Below are 23,985 nucleotides of genomic sequence, written 5' to 3' on the forward strand. Positions count from 1 at the left end.
AACATACTCCAAAAGTTATAAACATATTTCAATGAAATTTTGTGAAAGGCAGGTCATAGGCCAATATTGAGGATTTTTTTTTTCTTCAAATTTGAGACCTTGGCATTCATAGATTGCATACAAAGTGGCCCCTGATATTACTTATTCCTGCATGCAACTGGCTCCACCGGACCCCACCGGACAGTATCTGACCGTAGGACCGGGCCCAAATCTTTCCTGGGGGATATTTTCTCAGAGAATATTTTTCTAGGGTAGATTTATCCTAGGGGACTTTTTTTTTTCCGAGAACGGTCATTTACATAGTAGTTACAACGCAAAAAGCGCCTCTCCCACCGACCCAACACATATTGCATCCTCCTGCCATTCTGGGCTTGCTTCATCAGGCAGGACTGAGGACTAACCAAACATCGTATAAGGTATAATTACGTGCAAATCTAATTGAATTTCATATTGTCTTCTTATTACTATAGAGACGCCAAGATACAGATGACTTTAAAGTGCCCGGTGCGGTAGAATCATGTCCCGATGCGGTCCGATCTGGTCCGGTAGGGCCCGATCGAGTACGGTGCGGTATTTAGTCGTAGCGGAGAGCGACTGGAGGAAGTGGATAGTTTTAGAGACTTGGGTGCGAATGTCGCGGGAAAGGAGGGAGTGGAGGTGGAGGTAGAATGTAGGTTGAGAGAAGCAATTATGCCTTGGATTAAAAAGTGTAATGAGAAATTGACATTTGGGAATGGATGTTAAGAGATTGTATGAAGGAGTGATTGTGCCAACAGCACTGTATAGGGGCAGAAACATGGAACATAAGAGAGGAAGAGAGGAGGAGTTTGAATGTGTTTGAGAGGAGGTGCCTGAGAAGTATAAGGGTTACTATGCTGGATAGTGTGAGACATAAGGTGGAGAGGAGAAAAGGGGTGGAAAGGGAGTTGGGAGGTAGGGTTGATGAAAGAGTATTGGATGGTTTGGACACATGGAAAGAATGAGTGAAGATTAGTGAAACAGGTGTGGAAGGCAGGGGTGGAAGGAGTGAATGTGAGGGGGCAACCTTGGATAGTAACAGGGGGATTGGGAAAGAGGGGAATATTTGTTGAGGAAGGACAGAAGATAGGGGTGAATGGAGAATGGTTGTGTATAGATGTTGCTGTGATGCATGAGGGGGAGTGGGTGGGGGATGAGGGTGATGGGATATGTGTGACAAATAAACTGATGCAGCCCAAAGGAATTTCTCATCTTTTTCCTTTTCTGCATGAGGGGTTAGAGAGGGGGGATTGCTGATTTAATGAAGCGGCCTTGCTATGGATGTGGTGTCATACGACACTGCTTCTGATCCAAGGCAGTGGTCGAGATGCAGGGAAGACCCATCATCCAGGAGGTGCAAGATAAGAGGGAGGGAAGGGGATGTAAGGCTCTTTTAGTATTTTCTTTCTTTTTTTTCATCAATATTTTCTTTGCTCATGTTATTCCTTAACAGTAGGTCTTTGTGGGAAACTCTGTTGATTTTTTTTCTCTTTTCCAAATAGAATTTGATACATTAGGTAAATAATAAACACTGAAATTGTATCAAGTATTCAGATTTATTGGGCCAACAAGGACTATTTGAGGAGGCGAATTGATAACATACGTATTATTCTATTTCACTACACTGAACAAGTACTGGTGAAGAGAAACCATTGAACAAACAATTTCAAAACATGTGAAATTATGAATCTGTACTCTTCCATTTTACAGGCAATTGATATATTCATAAAATATCATCTTTAATTCATTATGAAATTATACAATATGACAAATTCAATTTCATTGTGGAAACATTGTGTACATTTTTTCTTTCATGCGCTAGTTGTAAAATGTGTGTGCATGCACGCAGGTGCACAGCTGAGAAGGAACAGCGTTCGTCGCACAAATCACACTGGAATGGATTCTCACCAGTGTGCGAGTCACCCTGTGACATTTGGGAGACCTGTGCGAGCCCCCATATGCTTTGTGAGAGACTCCTTTTGTGAGAAAGCTGCATCGCACAGGTTGTGGAGAAAGTAGAGTGTCCTCCACCACATGTGGTCCACAGGTATGGAGGCTCCTGTCCTCCAATGGCTAGAACCCTTGTAAAGAGCGGACAAAAAAAGGTGGACACTGATGGACGTCACAGAGGTCATGGGAAACTACCAGGTAAAATTCTTTATGAATCTAATATCAAAATTAAACATTAATAATTAGAAGGATAGACCCAAGCTGTTGAATAAGGAGAAAAATAAGGGGGGGAGGGGTTGAAAGAAATAATGACAACATTCCTCTAAGGCTGTTTGATTGGGATACTACAGAACCGAAACAGCTACTAGGTTATCACTGGACAGTCAATCTGCTGTTCCACTGCGATTGCAGGAACGACTACTGCCACGACAACATAGCCTTCTGCTGGGACGGTTACTGCCACAACTATGTGGTCCTCTGCTGGAACTGGTACACTGCAAGTTCTGTAACACACAGCCACAACTACGTGGACTTCCTTCACTGCATGGCTGCTACACATTTCACGAGGTTTGTCAAAGATAACCTAATTGCTACACTTGCTCAACGGCTTCTACCTTCATCAAACAACTATAACTGGAAATGAACAGCTGGGACAATTCCAAATTAGACTGTGACTGAGGCAACTGCAAACTGGGGCGCAAATAGAAGTAAACTTGCAAACTGTACTACGAATCAAACCCAACTGGCTACAACTAAATCTATACTGCAACCAGGCAAGTGAACGGCTTTGAATAGATGAGGTGAAGAGTGCCTTCTACGACTATTTAGTCGTCCATATGCATGGACTGCAAAATAATTCAGGGACTCATGCTTCATGGGATCAAACAGCTCGGGTCTTTACCAGAACAATTAACATCTTTTGTACATAAACAGAGGACAAATTCCTTTTAAATTGAACTGTAAGAATGAATTTTGTTCACTCTTGAATGATGTTACAGGTAAAAGAAAGGGAATGCCATGCTGGATTCCAAGTGTGTAGGTATCAATTGTGTAATTGCCTTTCTGCTGGCTTAATTCAAGACATCAGAAAAGTATGATCTCTTCATCATATAGGTCATACGGGGATGGCTTCTCTCCAATGTCCATCCTCATAATTATGCCTTGTGAGAGAAGTCTTGTGTGGAAAACCAGAATCAAAGAGGTCACACTGGAAAGGCTTCTTCCTTGTGTGAATCTTCATATGCTGTGTGGCAGAACCCTTTTGTGAATAAGCAAAGCCGCACAGGTCACACTAGAAAACCTCTCCTGTGTGGCTCTTCATATGCTTTGTGAGACCAGCCTTTCTTGAGAAAGCTGCATTGCACAGGCCACATTGGAAAGGCTTCTCTCCTGTGTGGGTCCTCATATGGTGTGTAAGAACACATTTTTGTGAGAAAGCAGAATCACACAGGTCACATTGGAAAGGCTTCTCCCCAGTGTGGGTCCTGATATGCTTTGTGAGACAAGCCTTTCTTAAGAAATCTGCATTGCACAGGCCACATTGGAAAGGCTTCTCCCCAGCGTGGGTCTTCATATGCTGTGTGAGGTGACTCTTTTGTGAGAAAGCAGAATCACACATGTCACACTGGAAAGGCTTCTCTCCTGTATGGGTCCTCATATGGTTTGTGAGAGTATCCTTCTGTGAGAAAGCAGAATCACACAGAGTACACTGGAAGGGCTTCTCTCCTGTGTGGTTCCTCATATGCTTTGTGAGAGAACTCTTTTGTGAGAAAACAGAATAACACAGACCACACTGAAAAGGCTTCTCTCCTGTGTGGGTCCTCCTATGCTGTGTGAGATATTGCTTTCGTGAAAAAGCAGAATCACACACGTCACACTGGAAAGGCTTCTCTCCTGTGTGGGTCCTCATATGCTTTGTGAGATCACCCTTTATTGAGAAAGCAGAATCACACAGGCTACACTGGAAAGGCTTCTCTCCTGTGTGGGTCCTAATATGCTTTGTGAGAGAATCCTTTCTTGAGAAAGCTGCATTGCACAGGCCACACTGGAAAGGCTTCTCTCCTGTATGGGTCCTCATATGATTTGTGAGATCACCCTTTTGTGAGAAAGTAGAATCACACAAGTCACATTGGAAAGGCTTCTCTCCAGTGTGGATCATTGTATGATACTTAAGATTATCCTTTCGTGAAAAAGCTGCATTGCACAGATCACACTGGAAAGGCTTTTCTCCCGTGTGGGTCCTCATATGTATTGTGAGATAACTCTTTTGTGAGAAAGCAGAATCACACACGTCACACTGGAAAGGCTTCTCTCCTGTGTGGGTCCTCATATGCTTTGTGAGATAACCCTTTAGTGAGAAAGCAGAATCACACAGGTCACACTGGAAAGGCTTCTCTCCTGAGTGGGTCCTCATATGCTGCATGAGATGTTGCTTTTGTGAAAAAACAGAATCACACAGGTCACACTGGAAAAGCTTCTCTCCTGTGTGAGTCCTTGTATGCTTTGTGAGATCACCCATTTGTGAGAAACCAGAATCGTACAGGTCACACTGGAAAGGATTCTCTCCTGTGTGGGTCATCATGTAATCTTTGTGGAAACACTTTTGTGTGAAAGTTTTATTGCACATGCCAACCTGGAATGTCTTCTCTCCAGTGTGGGTGATCACATGAAATTTGAGATGATTCTTTCATAAGAAAGCTGCATTGCACAGGTCACATTGGTAAGGCTACTGTGTGGGTTCTGATATACTGTGTGAGAGAACCCTTTTGTGAAAAAGTAGAACTGCACAGGTCACACTGGAACGCCTTTCTCCTGTGAGGGTCCCCACAAGATCTTTGAAGTGACTTTTGTACCATTTGAGACCATGCTTTTGTGAGAAAGCAGAACTGCACAGATTACACTACAAAAGCTTCTCTCCAGTGTGGATCATCACGTGATATCTAATTCATGATACTGCTGTGCTGTACACGTCCCACCGGATCCTCTTCCTCATGTCACACATATGGATTCTATGGAGAGCTCTTCCAAAGGAATGGTGACAGTTACCCTCTTCCTGGAAAAAATGAAATCATATGTTTGACATCTAGTTTTTTGAAATTGTGTAATACACTAGAATAGGATTGTGAATTTGTGTACACAAACCATATAATATTCAAGTCCCTTTGTACCTAAACAGACCCTTTGTACTTGCCATAACATAAAATAGAAATACTAACAGATGTGCTGTTATTATATTATATTGCATTCTACTTTTTCCATTAGAAATGTACTGAAAGCCATCCAGTGGCTCCATGCATACTCACCCCATGACAACTGGAATGACTCAAATTTTGCTCTGGCTTTTTCATCATGTTACAACTTTTGGATGTGGGGAATGGCTCAGCTGGCCACAGCAGTCATGTTTCAACATAATCCCACAACATTCTATGGTTGGGTTCACATGACCAGACTCTAAATATGACCAATTCTAAGAAGGTTTATTCAGTTCATCTCATCTGACCCAAATAAGTGTTGCAAGTCACATCTTTTCAGACTCACTGGTAAGTGGTGTACCTGTGTTATCATTTCAGCATAATGAATGAAATTGTAGATGAACTTTCCATATTTTATCTTGTCACATTAAGTAAAATACCTGTTTGTCTAATGGTAAATAAGTATTGGATATACCTACTAAAACAATTGCAACAATCATGATGTAATCAGGAAGGAACTGTTATCAAAGGTGCAATCCCAATAAAAGTGGCAAGAAGACAATGTATAATGTGAGAAATAGTGCTTTAACATTTCCAACTTACAGGTCATTTAAACACAGAGGCATTATGTACACAAAACTCAGTCATCTTCCAGGAAGCCTGTGACCCCCTTACTAGTTGTGACACTTGTGTCATAATTCTGTCAAAAAATGAATAATTAGATAAAATCAAATCAAATAAGTTCTCTTTGTGGAACCTTTATATTATCTCAGTTAAGAAGGTGCCCCTGCCTATTAACCTTAATAAATTCTAAGGTTGGATATTATGCGAGTTTTTATACCATTTGAACATTTCCCTCCTTGAAAATGACAGTCTAATTGTTGAGATCAAGGAATATAGTTCACAGTGAGAATAATCACTGTTCCAATCTCTTCAATGATGCTGAAGAACGTGCTACCAAATTTCACCACGACCCTACATCTAACCGGTTTGTGACATACTATAAGGAAAAACGAGGTAACTTTATATCCATGCTGCTAAGTATCTAGAGAGATTGGAGTGTTCCCTAAAAATAACCTCAAAATACATAGAGGGTAAAGATGATCTGAGGCAAGGATTTAACACCGGCCATGTTGCTCCTCCATCTACCTTGCCCATCAGATGGAATTTATGAATCCATCAAACCACATTGGACATTCAATTCCTGCAAACCACATATCTACAACCAAGACCTACACAAAATTTTCAGGAATATCAATTATGCCCTGACAATGTTCACAGTGACAAAAATAAGAGAAAATAGTAGCATGCTCATGTTCACATTTCATGGTTCACATACATACACACGCTCGTCGAAGCAACACCGCCCGTCGTCGCTGTCGTCGCGCGACCAAGAAGAAGAGGATTTACGACGAAAAAGGAAAACCTGGTTTGTACTGTAGGGGTGGGGAGTGAGCGTGAGTGCCCGAAATGGTATCTATGCAGTGCTAGTAAATTGTGTTAACTCGAAATTAGCAAAAATGAATGAAAACGACTCGAAAGCCAGTTGCGAATCAGAGCCATCTGGCGGCAATCCACTGAACCGCGATGTAAACAATCAACAAAGCACGTGTTATGACAATGATTTCTTAGGGTTTGGTAAGTACGAAAGAAAGAACTTAAGTAGATTATTAGAGATAGAGAGAGAGATGAGCAAAAATAGGACTCGGTGGGAAAATGAAATCATGGACTTAAGAAAAGAGGTCATTGGTTTAATTGATTGTTTAACTAAGACCAACCAAGAAATTTCTGACCTGAGAAAAGCTAACTTGGATCTTACAAACGAAATTAAAGAAATTAAAAGAGACATAAATGAACTGAAGAATGATAATGAAAAGAAGAAAACTAATGATAATAACAATAGCGAAAATCTAAAGCAGGAAGTGAACAACAAATTGCAAGAATTGACACAAAAGATCGAAGAAAACTTAGGTGGGGACAGTATCCAGGAAATTAAGAAGTGGAAAGAAAATATTGAAAATAAAGAAATTGCTTTCAAAGAAATAGTCAAGCAGCAAATGCAAGATAATGCAAAAGACACAATCATTCAAGTGATTAACGAAAAAGCAAATTGGGTCAGGGACACAGTAGATAGGAAGAAATGTATTGTGGTTTATGGGCTTAAAGAAAAACAAGGATTGGCGAGGTACATGAGAGAAAAAGAAGAAAAAGAGACAGCAGTAGAAATCCTTAATGAAATTCAGGGGGGAGACAGTGATTCAGGCACAGACTTAGAAGAGACCTACAGAATTGGTCGCTATACTAAGGATAGGAATCGACCTCTAAAGATAAAACTAAGGTCACAAGTGGTAGTAGAAGACATATTTGAAAAAGTAGGTAACTTGGCAAAGAGTGAAAAATACAATAAGATATGGATAAAAAGAGAAATGAGTACTGAGGAATTAGAAAAAGAAAGGGCACTAAGAGAAGAAGCAAAGGAAAAAAACTTGAAAAGATCGGAGACAGAATGCAAAGAATTCCAGTGGAGAGTAATAGACTTGAGATTAAGACAATGGCGCTTCAAAACGAACAAAACAAGGGAAGAAGAAACCAGGGAGAAGGAAGAAAATTAAAAGTGGCCTATACCAACATTGACGGACTAATTTCGGGACTGAACGAACTCAATGATTATCTGTTAGAAGCAAAACCAGACATAATGGGAATTGTAGAGACTAAACTAAGAGGTGAAATACCATCCACTGTTATCGGACAAGGTTTATACAACTACTGGATAAAAAACAGGGAGGGGGAATCATGTTCTTGGCCAAGAAAGACCTAAAGGTGACAAAAATTGCAGAGGGCAAAAGTAATGCTGAATTGATCATGATAAAAGTCGAAGGCAAGAATATGAAAAGTAGAAAGTTTGTGGTGACTTATGTGCCTCCAAAAACAAGCGCTTGGAAAGAAATCGAACATACAAAAATGCTAGATGATACAAGAAAATCACTCAATGAGATACTAATGGGTAAGGGTAATCTGGTAGTTATGGGGGACTTCAATTGCAAAGAAATTTGTTGGGACAGCATGACAGTGCAAGGAGGAGATGACTCGTGGGGCAATGTACTGCTAGATATGACCATGGAGTACACAATGACCCAATGGGTCCGTGAAAACACAAGGTACAGAAATAATGAAGAGCCATCGAAACTAGATCTAATATTTACAACAGAGCCTGAAATAGTGCATAAAGTCCAGTATGAGACACCAATTGGAAAGAGTGACCATGTACTCATCGAAACTATACTAAAGGAAGAAATAGACATAGAGAGGAACGAAAAGCATAGGAAAGGAAGACTGAGGTACAACAAAACAGACTTTACAAAACTAAAGACATTCTTCCGGAATGCAAACTGGGAAATATTTTACAGGGAAGAAACAGCAGTGGAAGAGAAATGGAATATATTGATGGAAAACTACAATGAAGGGGTAAACAGGCATGTACCAAGACAAAAGCGAGAGAGAGAGTACATTAAATGTTGGTTCAACAAAAGATGCAGTGAGGCAAAAGACAGAAGGGACAAAGCTTAGAAAAAGTGGAGAAAAGACAAAAAACAAAGCAAATGGCAAATTTATGTTAACTATAGAAATGAGTATGTTAATGTGAGAAGAGAGGAGAAAAGGAACCATGAGAAGGATATTATAGACAAATGCAAAGAGCAACCCAAACTATTCTATCGGTATGTGAATGGTAAACTTAAAAACAAACAGGAATTGGTGAAACTATGCCAAGGAAACATAGAATACACAGAAGATTTAGAGATGGCCGAAGTCATGAACAACCACTTTAAATCTGTTTTCACCAGAGAAAATACCAAATTGTGACATAGATAAAAACAAGAAATCTCCCCTCATGAATGAGTTTACAGCATCACTAAAGGAAATATCAGAACATTTATCAAGGCTGGATGTCAGAAAATCACATGGCCCGGATGGTATTGCAAATTGGATTCTAAAGGAGTGCAAAGAAGAACTAACAGACAAAATACACATCTTAATAAACAGCTCACTCAAAGAAGGAAAGATACCCGAGGACTGGAAAAACGCTAACATTGTACCAATACACAAAGGAGGAAACAAAGAAGAACCCACCAACTATAGGCCAGTATCACTAACAAGCACCATAGCCAAAATTTGTGAGAAAATAATCAAGAATAGATGGGTAAAACATCTGGAAGACAATGACATATTAAACCCAAGACAATTCGGATTCAGACAAGGAAGATCATGCTCCACAAACTTAATATGCTTTTACTCAAGACTAATAGACATAGTGCAAGAAAGAAATGGATGGGCTGATTGTGCATTCCTAGACTTGCAAAAAGCCTTTGACAAAGTACCACACAGAAAACTACTAAAAAAACTGGAACACATAGGAGGAATACAGGGAAACCTACTAAAATGGATAGAGGACTTTCTGACTGGTAGAAAGATGAGAGTAGTGCTCAGAGAAAAATATTCAGACTGGAAAGAGGTGATCAGTGGAGTACCGCAAGGATCTGTGCTGGCACCAATAATGTTTGCTATCTATATGAATGACATGGATGAGGACGTGAACTGCTACATGAGCTTCTTTGCCGATGACGCCAAACTGCTAAGGAAAATTAGAAACTGATGAGGACTGTGAAGCACTGCAAGAAGACCTAAATAGGGTATGGAACTGGAGTCAGAAATGGGAAGTGGACTTTAATACTAAGAAGTGTAGCATAATGGAGTTTGGAAAAAGCAAAAACAGAATATCAGGAAAATATACAATTGGAACCAAAGAAGTAAAGAAAGTAGGATCCGAAAAAGATTTGGGAGTAATTATCACGAACGACTTGTCCTATGATATACAGATTAACAAAATTGTCGGGGAGACTTACAACTTGCTAAGATCAATAAAAGTGGCGTTTACATACTTGGACGAAGACATGATGAAAAAAATATTGGTTACATTGATAAGGCCTAGATTAGAGTATGCAGCGACATTGTGGTCCCCCAGTACCAAAAAGAATATAAAGAAAATAGAAAGAATCCAAAGAGCAGCTACAAAAATGGCACCTGCACTTGCAAACCTATCATACGAGGAGAGATTGGCTAAACTGGAGTTACCGACACTGGAGCAAAGAAGAGAGAGAGGTGACCTATTGACCATCTACAGAATCATGAAAGGCACAGAGGTACTCGATAGTGAGAACTTACTTAACTGGGACAAAAGAAACACAAGAGGACATGGAAAGAAAATAAAAAAACATAGCTATAGAAGAGAACTGAAGAAAAACAGTTTTCCTCAAAGAGTTTTGGACACTTGGAACAAACTGGACAATGGAATAGTATGCGCAAAAACCATTCATGAGTTTAAAGACAAACTAGACACTGCAAGATACAAAGGCGGGACATCACGAGCATAGCTCCCCTTCCCGCAAAATACAACTAGGTAAATACAACTAGGTAAATATCTCTCTGAGTGAATAAATATTGGTCCTTTTTCTTTCCCACCTGTTTTTTACAGTGGTGTTACCAGTGTTATGAGTTTCGCCATGCAAAGAAGAACTGTACAAATGGTCTCTGATGTGGTCATTGCTCTGTCCTTGACTCCCACCCTACTCTTGATTGTGAATCAGAAGAACTTCATTCTTCCATGGCAGAGAAGCTAACTTGATAAATTCTCAACCATGCAAAGAGTACTGTCCTGAACAAGACATTCTTCAACTGGCTAGTCTTGGTGGTGCCAAGCAAGTTCTTCATTTTAGACAAATGGGTGGTTGGTGCGGCACAGACATATGCCTCCTCCCTCCGCTCCATCAAATACAGTTAGGGTACATTTCTGCCTTTCTCAACCACCAGTTGTCCCCCTCCCCCCTCCCCTATTCCTATATGAATCCTGCTCCTGCTGTTACACTCCAGAACAAGTTCTCTATTTTGTAAAACCCTCCACAGTATCCTCAGTAACATCACAGACTCCCAAAACAGAAGCCCATATTGCAAAAGTCCATGCTCACACAGATTCCCAATCAATAACCCATACTAAGGATAGTAAATCAATGCACACATTTTCAACAACAAAATCTGGTATGCAGCAATGTGTTACCAGAACTATTTTTTGCTAGACCCTCCGATATCCATCCCTCTAAATCCTCTTCCCCATATGAGGATCGAGTCCACCACGCCAGACTGCAGTGCTGCCCTTCTAATTTACCACAAGAAGCTGGATGACAGCATTGCAGACAATTGTCCAGGATGTAATCCTTCACCCCATACTAGACAACACATTATGGAAGACTACACTGTACACAATCATGAACACTAACAACACAAAATACTCTCTAAAAGATTTGTAAGAAAACCCTGTTCCAGCTATAGTGTTCCTCGGGGAGATGGGACTGCTCAGAGAAACAGTCTATGGAACAATTACTGCCTATCATGATGTAAATAAGCTGTACTCAGCAAGGATAGATCTCCTGAAAAAGAAGAAGAAGCACATCAAAAGAACTTTTTTCTGCTTTTTCTGGCTTTACCACAGGTGATAGAAGACTGGGTGGAATTATAGACATAGAAAGTGAGATGAGATATAGGAATATTTCATGGAATTAAGAGATTACAGAGCTGAAGAAAGAAATCATGGACTCAAAGAGTGAATACATTGTAATGTACAACGACACGAGGGAATAAAAAAAGAATGAATCAAAGTAAAAAGTGAAAATGAAAGGAAAAACAAAGATACCATTAATAGTGAGGCCTTAAAAAAAGAAGAGGTGAATGAACAAATTAAGGAGGTGACCAAGAATGTTGGAGGAAATATGGGAGAGGAAGAACTATGGAAAATCAGAAAGGAATGGGAAAAGGACCAGGAAAACCAAAAGATAGCTTTTAAAGGAATTATCCAACAAGTGCAAGAGAATACAAAAGAAACAGTTATTAAAGTGGTCAAAGAGAAAGAAAATTGGGTTACAGATACAGTGGGAAAAAGTACATAGTAGTATATGGTATGGAGGAAAAACATAACTTAGGTACTTGAGAGAAAAAGAAGGAAATAAAAAGAAAAATTCTGAAAGAAGTGCAAAGCAGAGTAAGAAATAGAATAGGAAATAGAAGTGCACTGAATAGGGCAATACGCAAAAAAAAAAAAAAAAAAAAATTGAACTCTAAAAAGCAAACTAAGATCACAAATGGTAGCAGTATTAGCAAAAGCAGGAAAGTTGTCAAATAGTGAACAGTGGATAAGAAAAAATGAATGAGGAAAAAGAGACGACACTAAGAACTGAAGCTAAAGAAAAAACGAGAAAACAATGGAGACAGAAAAGAAAGAGTTCTCTTGGGGAGTACTAGACATGAGGGTGAGAAAATGGTATATTCAAGAAAAAGAAACCAAAAGAATAGAGAACACAATAGAGAAGGAAAAAAATAAAAGTGACTTATGTGGGGGTATGCTGATTCCCTTTTCTTTGCCCAAGGGTGATGCCAATGCAGATTCCAATTCACTCTTAGTTGCCAATGCCAATACCAATTCCTATTAACACTTAGTTGCCCATTCAGATTCCACTTTATATAATTATGGTACATCAGTTTTTGATATAAGGTAATTACTCATAAACTATGATTTTCACTTGCTTTATAATGTATGTAGATTTATACAAGCCAGTTGTTGAGCTGTTGGATGCTAATGATTGAATGAACTTAATGAAGTGATCACTGATTGACCACTTTATAATTCAATCTATGATTGCATTATTTTCTATCGTTTGAAAAAGAGGTTTAAAAATTACCTACTTCATAGATTTTGACACAACTACTAACTTCAAGTTCCTTGAGTCTACAGATTTTATCACCTCTGTATAATATTTTCAAAATGTGTGTTATGACACTAGATGGCAGTGTAGGTTTACCACTACCACAGCATATTCCTCGCCACCTCATTCCCTACAGTTGCGATGCCATGTAAAAATAAAAGCAATGATTATTTGGTAGTGGTATCTCATGCACATATGCTGCATGGCCCTATACAACCACCAGAACAATAATAGGTGAATTACTGAATTGGTATTGGCAAAATACTGTTAATGCAGAATCACTAAAAAAAACAAAAAAAAAAAAAACTCGCTGATGACGATAACAATTCACCAAAAAAGTGCCAATTCTTGCCGGTGCCAATGCTGTATAATTGGCGCGCCCCTAGACTTATACTAACAGACAGTCTGATCTGGTGGAAGAAAACCCCGATATAAAAGGAATTGTGGAGACAATATTAAGGGGTCCACAACCACCAAATAGTGTTGGACAAAGATTATACAATCACTGGATGAAAAATAGACAGGAAAAACAGTGTGGAGTCATGTTCTTGACTAAGAAAAACTTAAATGTGATGAAGGTTGGAGAAAACAATGTGGAAATAATCATGATAAGAGTTGAAAATAGACATGAAAAGTAGAAAGTTTGTGGTGATTTATGTGCCCCCAAAAACGGGCTCTTGGAAAGAGGGCGAGCATTAAAAAATGTTAGAAGATACAAGGCATTCATTAAATGAGAGGCTGAAGGATGGAGGAAACATGGTACTTCTGAGAGATTTTAACTGCAAAGAAATGTGTTGGGAAGAGATGATAGTGAAAGATGGAGAGGTCCTTTGGGGAAATATATTACTTGACAGGACTATAGAATAATGACACAATGGGTAAAAGAAAATACCAAATATAGAAATAATGAAGGACTGTTGAGACTAGGTTAAATATTTACATCAGAGCCTGAAATTATGGATAAGATTGTATATAAGACACCAATTGGGAAGAGTGACCATATACTAATTGAGTTTGAACTAAAAGAGGAAATATATATGGAGAGAAATAAGAAACACAGAAAAGGAAGACTGATGTTAAAAAAAAAAAAAAAAAAAAAAAAAAAATTGGGGAACTTAGAAATTTCTTTCAAAAAGCGAGTTGGGAAAAATTCTACAATAAAGCAATAAAGAGACAAGTGGAAGAGAAATGGATTATTATAATGGAAATCTATAATGAGGGAGTGGATAAATATGTAACAAAACAAAAACAGGGAAAGGTATATATTAACTGCCGGTATAACAGAAGGTGCAGTGAGATGAAAGATAGAAGAGATAATTTTGGAAAAGATGAAAAAAAGATAGAAAAAAACTGGAAAGTGGCAAATCTATATCAACCTAAGAAATGAACATGTAAAAATATGCAGGGAAGAAAAAAGAAACTATGAGAAAGACATAATAGACAAATGAAAGGACCAACCAAAATTATCCTATAGATATGGGAAATGTAAACTAAAAAATAAACAGGAAATAGTAAAATTATGCCAAGGGAATATAGAATACACAGATGATGTAGAAATGGCTGAAAACATGAGTAAGCACTTCAAATCTATGTTTACTAGAGAAAATATACAGGATTGGGATGAAAGGATTGAAGCGAGACCCCCTCACATGAGAGAAGTAATTGTTACACAAAAAGAAACAAAGGACCAAATAATGAACCTTGATGTCAGGAAAGCACATGGCCCAGATGGAATTGCAAACTACATACTAAAAGAATGCATAGATAAACTAACAGACAAAATATATAAGATAATAAGTTGCTCACTCAAAGAAGGAAAGATACCAGACGACTGGAAAAATGCCAATATTATACCAATACAGTGGCCGCAAAGAAAATGTTGACATTTAGGATTTTAGGACAATGAAAAGCAATAGTAGTACTTACTGGCCTTTTATTTCCACTTTGGTGCTACATTCAATATTTTGACATGTTACCCTTATTCTTGATAACCATCTGGATCCTTCTGGGCATGGAATTGGCAAGCTGGAAAAGTTGCGACCCACAAGCATCCCTGTCCTGAAGGAGGACCTAAAGAAGATATGGGCGACAATGGACGCCACCTACTTTACCGAACTTGCCAATTCCATGCACAGAAGGATCCAGATGGTTATCAAGAATAAGGGTAACATGTCAAATTATTGAATATAACACCAAAGTGGAAATAAAAGACCAGTTAGTGCTACTTTTGATTTTTATTGTCCTAAAATCCTAAATGTCAAAATATTGTTTGCGGCCACGGTATATGGAGGGGGAAACAAGTAAGACCCAACAAATTACAGATTGGTTTCCCTTACAAGTTTTTTTCCCCCTTACAAGGGAGGTAGCCAAAAAACAAAGGCATTAAAACCACTCCCACCCATTCCATCCCCTACATACTCCACTCTCATCCACCCTTTTCCCTCCCCCTTATCATGGCACCTCCTGGATGACAGGTCATCCCTGCATCTCGTCCACTGCCCTGGGTCAGAAGCAGTGTTGCAAGACACAGCACATCCACAGCAAGGCTGCTTCATTAAATTGGTGACCCTCTTCTCCATCCCCCCCCCCCCACATGCATAAAAGGAGAAGACAGGGAGAAATCCCATCAGGCTGCGTTAATCTATTTTTCACACATAATCCCTCACCCCCATACTCACTCACTTCCCCTTATGCATCACAGCATCATCCATATACAACCACTCTCCATTCACCCCTATCAGGATAATATAAAATCGGTGCAAAGAAAGTAAAGAAGGTGGGTTCTGAAAAAGAACTGGGAGTAATCATCACTAGAGATATGTCCCCTGATAAACAGATAAATAAAATTGTTGGAGAAACCTACAACTTGCTAAGATTAATAAAGGTGGCTTTTACCTACTGGGATGAAGAAATGGTGAAGAAAATACTATTCACTCTGATAAGACTGGAGTATACAGTGATACTATGGACACCCAGTACTAAAAAGAATATAAGGAAAATTGAAAGAATCCAAACACAACTACGAAGATGGCCCCAACACTTTCAAAACTGCCATATTAGGAGATATTGTCAAAACTGGAATTACCAACTCTGGAACATAGAAGAGAGGTGACCTATTGACCATCTATAGAATCATAAGAGGTATGGAAATCCTTGATAGAGAAGATTTACTGAATTGGGATAAAAGAAATGCAAGGGAACATGAAAAGAAACTCAAAAAGGACATTTATAGAAGGGATCTGAAAAAGAACAGCTTTCCACACTGAGTGGTGGATGTCTGGAACAAATTGGACGAAACAATAGTGTGTGCAAACACCACAGATGAATTTAAGAGCAAACTAGATACTGCGAGATATAAAGAACATAAGCATAAAGGACACTGTAAGAGACCATAGGGCCTACACTAGGCAGCTTCATAGACAGAATACCACAAACGTAGCTCCCTTTCCCCTAAGATACTAGGTCAATACACACACACACACACACACACAAGTAGACGGATTCACAGCAAAGATTGGAGCTCTGAAGAAGGGAAATCTTCGTGGATCTCAACATCGATGAAGTACCTTTTTGTATTTTAGGGAAGGGGAAAGCTCGTGGTGTAATGGGAAGGTGATGAAAATGGAGAAGTGGAGGGATAACTGAGGGAAATGGAAGGAAATGAGGTAGAAGTACGAGCTCCACCTGACGGCAAAAACAAAAATGTAAACAAAAGATCAGCGGATGCAGAAGTGGAAAATATCAGTCAAATCATTAAGTTTAGAAATATAAATAAGAACAACACAATGGAGAGTGAAGATAATGATTTCAATGGATTTAATGAAGGGGGGATGCCAACCTCCCCCGATTAGCAAGGCTAGAGGAAAGATTAGAGAAAATGTCTCAACACTGGGAAAGTGGGCTAGGTCAACTTACACAGACTGCACAGCAAGTTGATAAATTGGAACAACTAAAGAAGGAAAACCAAAACCTAATTAAAGTAGAAGAATTGAAAAGACAGTTAAAGCAAGTAAAAGATGAGAATGAGGAATTAAAGAGGAATAATAGAGAATAAAGAGTCCATAGCAAAAGAAGCACAGGGTTGGAAGAAAGTCCAAGAGAACAATAAAATCGTATTTAACAACATAGTGACACAACAGATGAAAGAACAAACTGAAAACAGTTATTAAAGTGATGAAGGAGAAGGAGGGTATAGTAAGAGACTTAGCAGATAAAAAGAAATGTATAATTATATTAAGGATGGAAGAGAAGTATAATCTAAATAGGACTACAAGAATAAGGGAGGAAAAAGAAAAAGTAAATAATATGTTAGAATTAGATCAGGAAGATGAACCTGAAATAGGGAAACAAATTGATGAAATGTATAGACTTGGGAAATATAGTGCAGATAAGACCAAACCAATTAAGGTTAAATTCAGGTCACAAATGACAGCAGTGAATATCTTAGCAAAAACTGGGAAATTAGCAGACAGTGAACACTATAAAAAGGTATGGATAAAAAGAGAAATGAATAAAGAGGAAAGGGAGGATGAGAAAGCGAAAGGATAAGAAGCTAAGAAAAAAATGAGAAAAGAACAGAGTCAGAAAAAGAGGAATTCTTTTGGAGAGTAGTGAATATGAAAGTGAAGAAATAGCACATAACAGAGAAAAACAAAAGGGAAACAGAAAATACAATGGAAGGAGCAGAAAATTAAAAGTGTCTTACACAAATACGGATGGATTAATAACAGGCTTGAACGAAATGAATGATTATCTGAAGGAAAAAGAACCGGACATAATGGGAATTGTAGAGACAAAATTAAAAGGTCCACTACCACCCAACAGTGTAGACAATGGTGCATATAATTATTGGATTAGAAACAGAGAGGCAAAACAAGGGGGTGGAGTTATGTTCCTGACTAAGAAGGATATAAACGTGAGGAATGTCACATATGGGAAGAATAGAGTAGAGATGATTATGATGGAAGTGGAGGACAGAGATAAGAAGAGCAGAAAGTTTGTAATAAATTATGTGCCTCCTAAAATGGCCTCGTGGGAAGAGAGAGAACATAAAAGTAAGTTAGAAGACACAAGGATAACATTAAATGAGATAATGGAAGATGGAGGAAGAATAGTTATAATGGGTGACTTTAATTGTAAAGAAATCTGCTGGGAAGAGATGACAGTAAAGGGTGGAGATGACTCATGGGGAAATGTTCTACTTGATATGATTATTGACCATACAATGACGCAATGGATTCAAGAGAACACTAGGTATAAAAATGAAGAACCATCAAGACTGGACCTAATAATCACATCAGAACCTGAAATAGTGGAAAAGATTGAATATAAGACACCAATAAGTAAAAGTGACCACATATTGGTTGAACCGGAACTAAATGAGGAAAAATACATGAAAAGAAATGAACAATAGGTGTCTTATCTTTAAATTTTTACCCAAAAAACTAATTTGCAATGGCTAATAGCCAAATCTGCATTTAAATACTTTTTTTTTTACAGAAATTGGCATAAACTTGCAGAACAGCACAACAATTTGATAATTCTGCGCATGCGCTGAACACTATAAGCATTCAAATTGACACTTACCCATTTGAACAGGTTGGAAAAAGATGGCAGTGTAAACATTACATCCCCGATGGTGGCTCTGACCACAGATTTGTGTGTACCTACCTACATGTTACCCCTTTAGGCTCAGCTGTGCAAATTTCCAAAGATCTTAAGTTGCCCATTTCCTATAAAAAATAAGGCTAAAAACATGAATATAACATTAAAATATTTATATATAGATGCCTTACCTTTAGATTTTTACTCGGAAAACTATCCAAATTTGCGTTTAAATCGGTGAAAATTTGTTTGCTTTTGAAGAACTGGCCATACAGTTGCAGAACAAGACCATTTCAATATCATGCACTGAATGCTCTAAGTATTCAAACTAAGCCAAACAAATTCCAATGCGCCACATAAGATGGCAATGTAAACAGTCAAACGCGATGGTGGCGCCATGTGTGGTTTGGCACGTACCAAGCAAATATCTTTATGATATACCAGAAGCGCCACCGTCAATTATGTCTGCAAATAGTGCGTCATTTTATGTGCACTCCATTCAAATGGCCAAATTTACATATCATGGGAAATTTAATTAATAAAAATGTCACGTGAGTGTATTTTACTATGATCATAGTAAATTCCAACCAATCACATCATCAGTTACATATTGGTACATACATACATACATATACCAAGGCTTTTTCCCCCTTACAAGGGAGGTAGCCATAAAGAAAAAGGTATAAAACCATTCCCACCCATTCTATCCCTCTTATCTTAGCACCTCCTCGATGACGGGTCATCCCTGCACCTTGTCCACTGCCCTGGGTCAGAAGCAGTGTCGCAAGACACAGCACATCCACAGCAAGGGCACTTCATTAAATCGGTGACCCCCCCTCTCCGTCTCCCCATGCATAAAAGGAGAAGACGGGGAGAAGTCCCTTCGGGCTGTGTCAAATTTTGCTCACACATACTACCTCCCCCCTCCCATTCCACCTCATGCATTACATCATCCATATACAACCATTCTCCATTCACCCCTGTCTTCTGTCCTCTCCCGTCCATCCCTAACAGACATTCCCCTCTTCCCCAAAGCCCTCTTTACCCCATCCATCCACCCGATCCTAGGATGTCCCCCCATGTTCACTCCCTCCACACCTCCCTTACTAGTCTTTCTTCACTCATTCCTTCCATGTGTCCAAACCATCCTAATACTCTTTCATCAACCCTATCTCCCAACTCCCTTTCCACCCCTGTTCTCCTCCTCACCTCCTCATTTCTCACTCTATCTACCCTAGTAACACCCACCATACTTCTCAGACACCTCATCTCAAACTCCTTCTCTTTTCCTCTCTTATGTTCCATGTTTCTGCCCCATACAGTGCTGTTGGCACAATCACTCCTTCATACAGTCTCCTCTTAGCATTCATTCCTCATTACACTTTTCAATCCACCAAGGCATTTACTTGCTTCTCTCAATCTACATTCTACCTCAACCTTCACTCCACCTTTTCCTGCCACATTTCCACCCAAGTATCTAAAACTATCCAGCTCCTCCAGTCACTCCCCTCCAGTCCGCTGCCACTTTCACCCCTTGTACATCTCATCACCTTAATTTTACCCACATTTATCTTCAGCTTTCTTCTATCACACACTCACCCAAACTCTGTCACCAACTTCCTCAATCCCTCCTCCGATCCTGCCACAAGCGCAGCATTGTCTGCAAACAACAGCTGGCTCACCTCCCAATTTTCTCAATTTTCTTTAACCATCTCCAATCCCTGACCCACCACCCTTGCATTTACCTCTCACACCACCCCATCCATGTACAAGTTGAACAGCCAGGGTGACCCAACGCATCCCTGACGAAGTCCCACCTTTACCTCGAACCACTCACTCTCTCCATTTCTAATTCTGACACAAGCTCTACTACTCTCATAAAAACTCTTGACAGCTCCTAGAAGCTCTCCTCCTATCTCATATATCTGCAAAACCTCTCACAGTGCCTTTCTGTCTACCCTGTCGTAAGCCTTTTCCAGATCCATAAAAGCCCAAAAAAACATCCTTCCCCTTTCCTATAGCTTTCTCACATATCTGTCTTAACACAAAAATCTGATCTACACAACCTCCACCCGTCCCAAATCCACACTGTTCCTCACCAACTACTCCCTCCTTTCCTCTCCTAATCTTCTCAATGAAGATCCTCCCATAAGCCTTCCCAACTACACAACAAGCTAATCCCTCCAAAACCACCACACTCACACTTGTAACATGGCAGCCTGCATTCAGCAGTAAATCGAAAATTTGTTCATGTTTCAACGAGAAAAATTAGCTAGAAAACTAAATTAAATGGGCAACAGACCCAAATAAACAGAAACTACTAGCCTCACAGATTATTCCGATACCAAAACCAGGGCAGGGTATCTTGGGTATCGTAAGTAAAAACAAGGTTTTTCTATCAGGTCAGGTAACAACTATGTAAAACATATTGTGGCATCTCAGCCGCCGATGCAGACATGTCCATCAAATCATCTTTGTATGCTTTATCATGATCTATACTGGTACTCTAACCTAATATCCAGTTACATCTTGCTATTGAAGATTGTATGAATAACTATACTTGTTGATATGTCATTCCTTGGGCCGCCATATTGGATTTCTGCCATATTGGCTAATCAAGGTAATAGTTATTTTGTAGTTCTCCCAACTTTCCGATGCTTGAAAAAACTAAGTCTTGGGCACTTCCAACCTCTCAGGTCAATTTGGCACTACGTTTCCAAAAGTGTTGTTACAAACAATGTTATGTATATGGACTTGGCTACACACTTTTTGGGGTCTCACTAATCACCGACCAAAGCCAACCAATGACAGTTTTTGCTCAAATGCACAATTCTTCATATAAACTTAGCATATGGTTGCATTATTTGACCTATTTTCTTTGAAATGTGTGATTTCCATGTAATTTGATCAAAGAGAAGTTACATTTTTATCCTCTGCAAAATTACCGTCCTTGTTCGGGTTTGGTTGGCGTTGGTCGGCTATCAGTGAGTCGGACGGTATTCGTAGCTGTGGTCAGTAATTTTGCAGAGGATAAAAACGTAACTTCTCTTTGATCAAATTCCATGGAAATCACAAATTTTAAAGAAAATAAGTCAAATGCAACCATATGCTAATTTTTTTTATATAAAATCATGCATTTCAGCAAAAACCGTCCTTGTTCAGGTTTGGTCAGCTGTTATTGAGTCGGACGGTATTCATAGCTGTGGTCAGTAATTTTGCAGAGGATAAAAGTGTAACTTCTCTTTGATGAAATTACATGGAAATCATACATTCTAAAGAAAATAGGTCAAATAATGCAACCATATGCTCCATTTTTATATAAAATTGTGCATTTCAGCAAAGAACGTCATTGTTTGGGTTTGGTCGGCTTTGGTTGGCGATTAGCGAGACCGTACTTTTTGGCCCAAATTCCTGGGGAAAAAAAATAGGCCTGATTTGGCACCCTTCAAAATACAATATATCGGGATCTAGGACAGCTAAATGGATAATTCAAATTGCATTGTACTCATAGCATCATTCTGTATTCCATGAGAACTACTTCAGCTCAAACATCAAGAATTCCATTTTCCTGTTGACCTAGCTACCAAAATGTTTGCCACTCTCAATTTTCTAAACATTGCTACTAATATTACCATTATTTTGTGATACTTATATATGGGGTTTAAAATACTTATTGATAAGAGCTAGAGGTAAGAATTGCAGCAGTCAGACCTGACCTGACCTAACCTATCCCCTTGCCCTTGATAAATGTAAAGATGTCCACTCATTGTCATTTTTTCTTAAATAGCTATTGATACTACTATTAGTTTGCAGTACTTATGCCTGGGGTTAAAAACACCCAGAATGATAAGAGCTACCCGACTATGTAGGTAATTGCAGGTGCCAGGCTGGCAAACATCTTGATAAATACCCACACATTTACTCCTGCTGAGCTGCTCAGAATGCCAAATTATATTCGCTAACAAACGGGAATTGAAGTGTAGCAAATGCCAAAAGTAAACACACAACGCATGCACTAAGCTACTTTACCACTATATCATTTCACTTACGAATTCAAGAAAGGCAAACTTGTTTGGCCTGTACAAAACACAGCCACGAAAACAAGCTCTTCGAACAGCTGAGTGTGCAACTCAAAGCTTGGCTGTCTGTGACGTCAAACGTAAAGAAACCGATCTCACTAATCGCTAGTGCTGGGCAAATACCGCTAATTTCAGTAACGGAATTACCGGTAAAAAAAAAAAAAAAAAACTATGCCGTTACCGGGGTTACCTGTACTTTACCGGTAAAAGACTCGTGAGGCAGTAGTGACGTACCAAGTTCGTGTCGCCTTCATAACTTAAATCTTGAAAGAAATTTCATCCTATTATGGTGTGAAGTCACAACTCAAGTTTTGTAACGTCGTCACTATAAAAATCCTGCCTTCATCACGAACGGGCGAGGGAAGCATCAACCTACCCCACATGCCTACCGGTGCTATGGGCTAAATGTAAAGGAAAAAAAGTATATATATATATATATATATATATATATATATATATATACATATATATATATACATATATATATATATATACATACATATATATATATATATACATATATACATATGTATATATACATACATACATATATATATATATATATATATATACATATATATGAGTGATAGGTGGGGAAGGGTAAACGAAAATGGGCTAAGAATACATTTATTGTTCTTACGTTTCGGTTATTATAACCTTCCTCAGAGAACTTGTTACAGAACTTTTTTTTTTTTTTTTTTTTTTTTTTACAGCGGCCCTTGCCGATTTTGGGACTGGCTTTTGATTTACCATGTAATGTGTGTTTGCCATGTAATATGTGTAATGTGTGTTTATCATGTGTGTCTTTTATTTATTTTTTATTTTTTTTATAATTCTTGTCTTTTTTATATTGTCATTATTATTTTATGCACATATATATATGTATATACATCTATATATACATACATACACACACACACATATATACATACTATGTATGTACATGTACTGTATATATGTAAGTGGAGGATTGGCGGGTAGGGTGGAGGGGTTTAGGGTTTGGGGATTTATCAATTTTACAGTAGAGATACTACTGGGGAAGAGCAGATGAGGTGGGCCGTGAAGACCAGCTGTCTTCGTCCGGCGTCTGTGAGGCTGTTTTCCAGCAGGCGTTCAAGGGCTGTGGCAGGGTCACCAAGGAGGTTTCGGATGAGGCTAAAATGTTGTTCTAGGTCGGGGCAGAGGAAGACGCAGTGGCTAAAGGACACCAGTTCCGTGCCACACGAGCAGATGGTCTGTGTGAACTGGGTCCGCCAGTGATTTGTCCGAAGCCGCGATACCATGGCCGCGATGTGGGGGGGCAGCGAGGAGAGACTGGAGTCGTTGGCCTCGAGG

General features: G+C 39.0%; 1 protein-coding gene across 1 annotated transcript; it reads right to left on the minus strand.

Annotated features, from left to right (window-relative positions):
* Positions 1–1,567: 1,567 nt before the first annotated feature.
* On the minus strand, positions 1,568–22,758 carry LOC143031707 (uncharacterized). The gene is made up of 2 exons (XM_076195896.1): positions 22,621–22,758; positions 1,568–5,020 (listed from the first exon to the last, which is right to left on the minus strand). Exon 2 carries the CDS (start codon positions 4,592–4,594, stop codon positions 3,260–3,262), a length of 1,335 nt encoding a protein of 444 aa, XP_076052011.1. The 5' UTR covers positions 4,595–5,020; positions 22,621–22,758; the 3' UTR covers positions 1,568–3,259.
* Between the last annotated feature and the right edge of the window lie 1,227 nt (positions 22,759–23,985).

Source organism: Oratosquilla oratoria, chromosome 12 (assembly GCF_046742065.1).
Source record: "Oratosquilla oratoria isolate Oo_2021 chromosome 12, ASM4674206v1, whole genome shotgun sequence".
NCBI lineage: Eukaryota > Metazoa > Arthropoda > Malacostraca > Stomatopoda > Squillidae > Oratosquilla > Oratosquilla oratoria.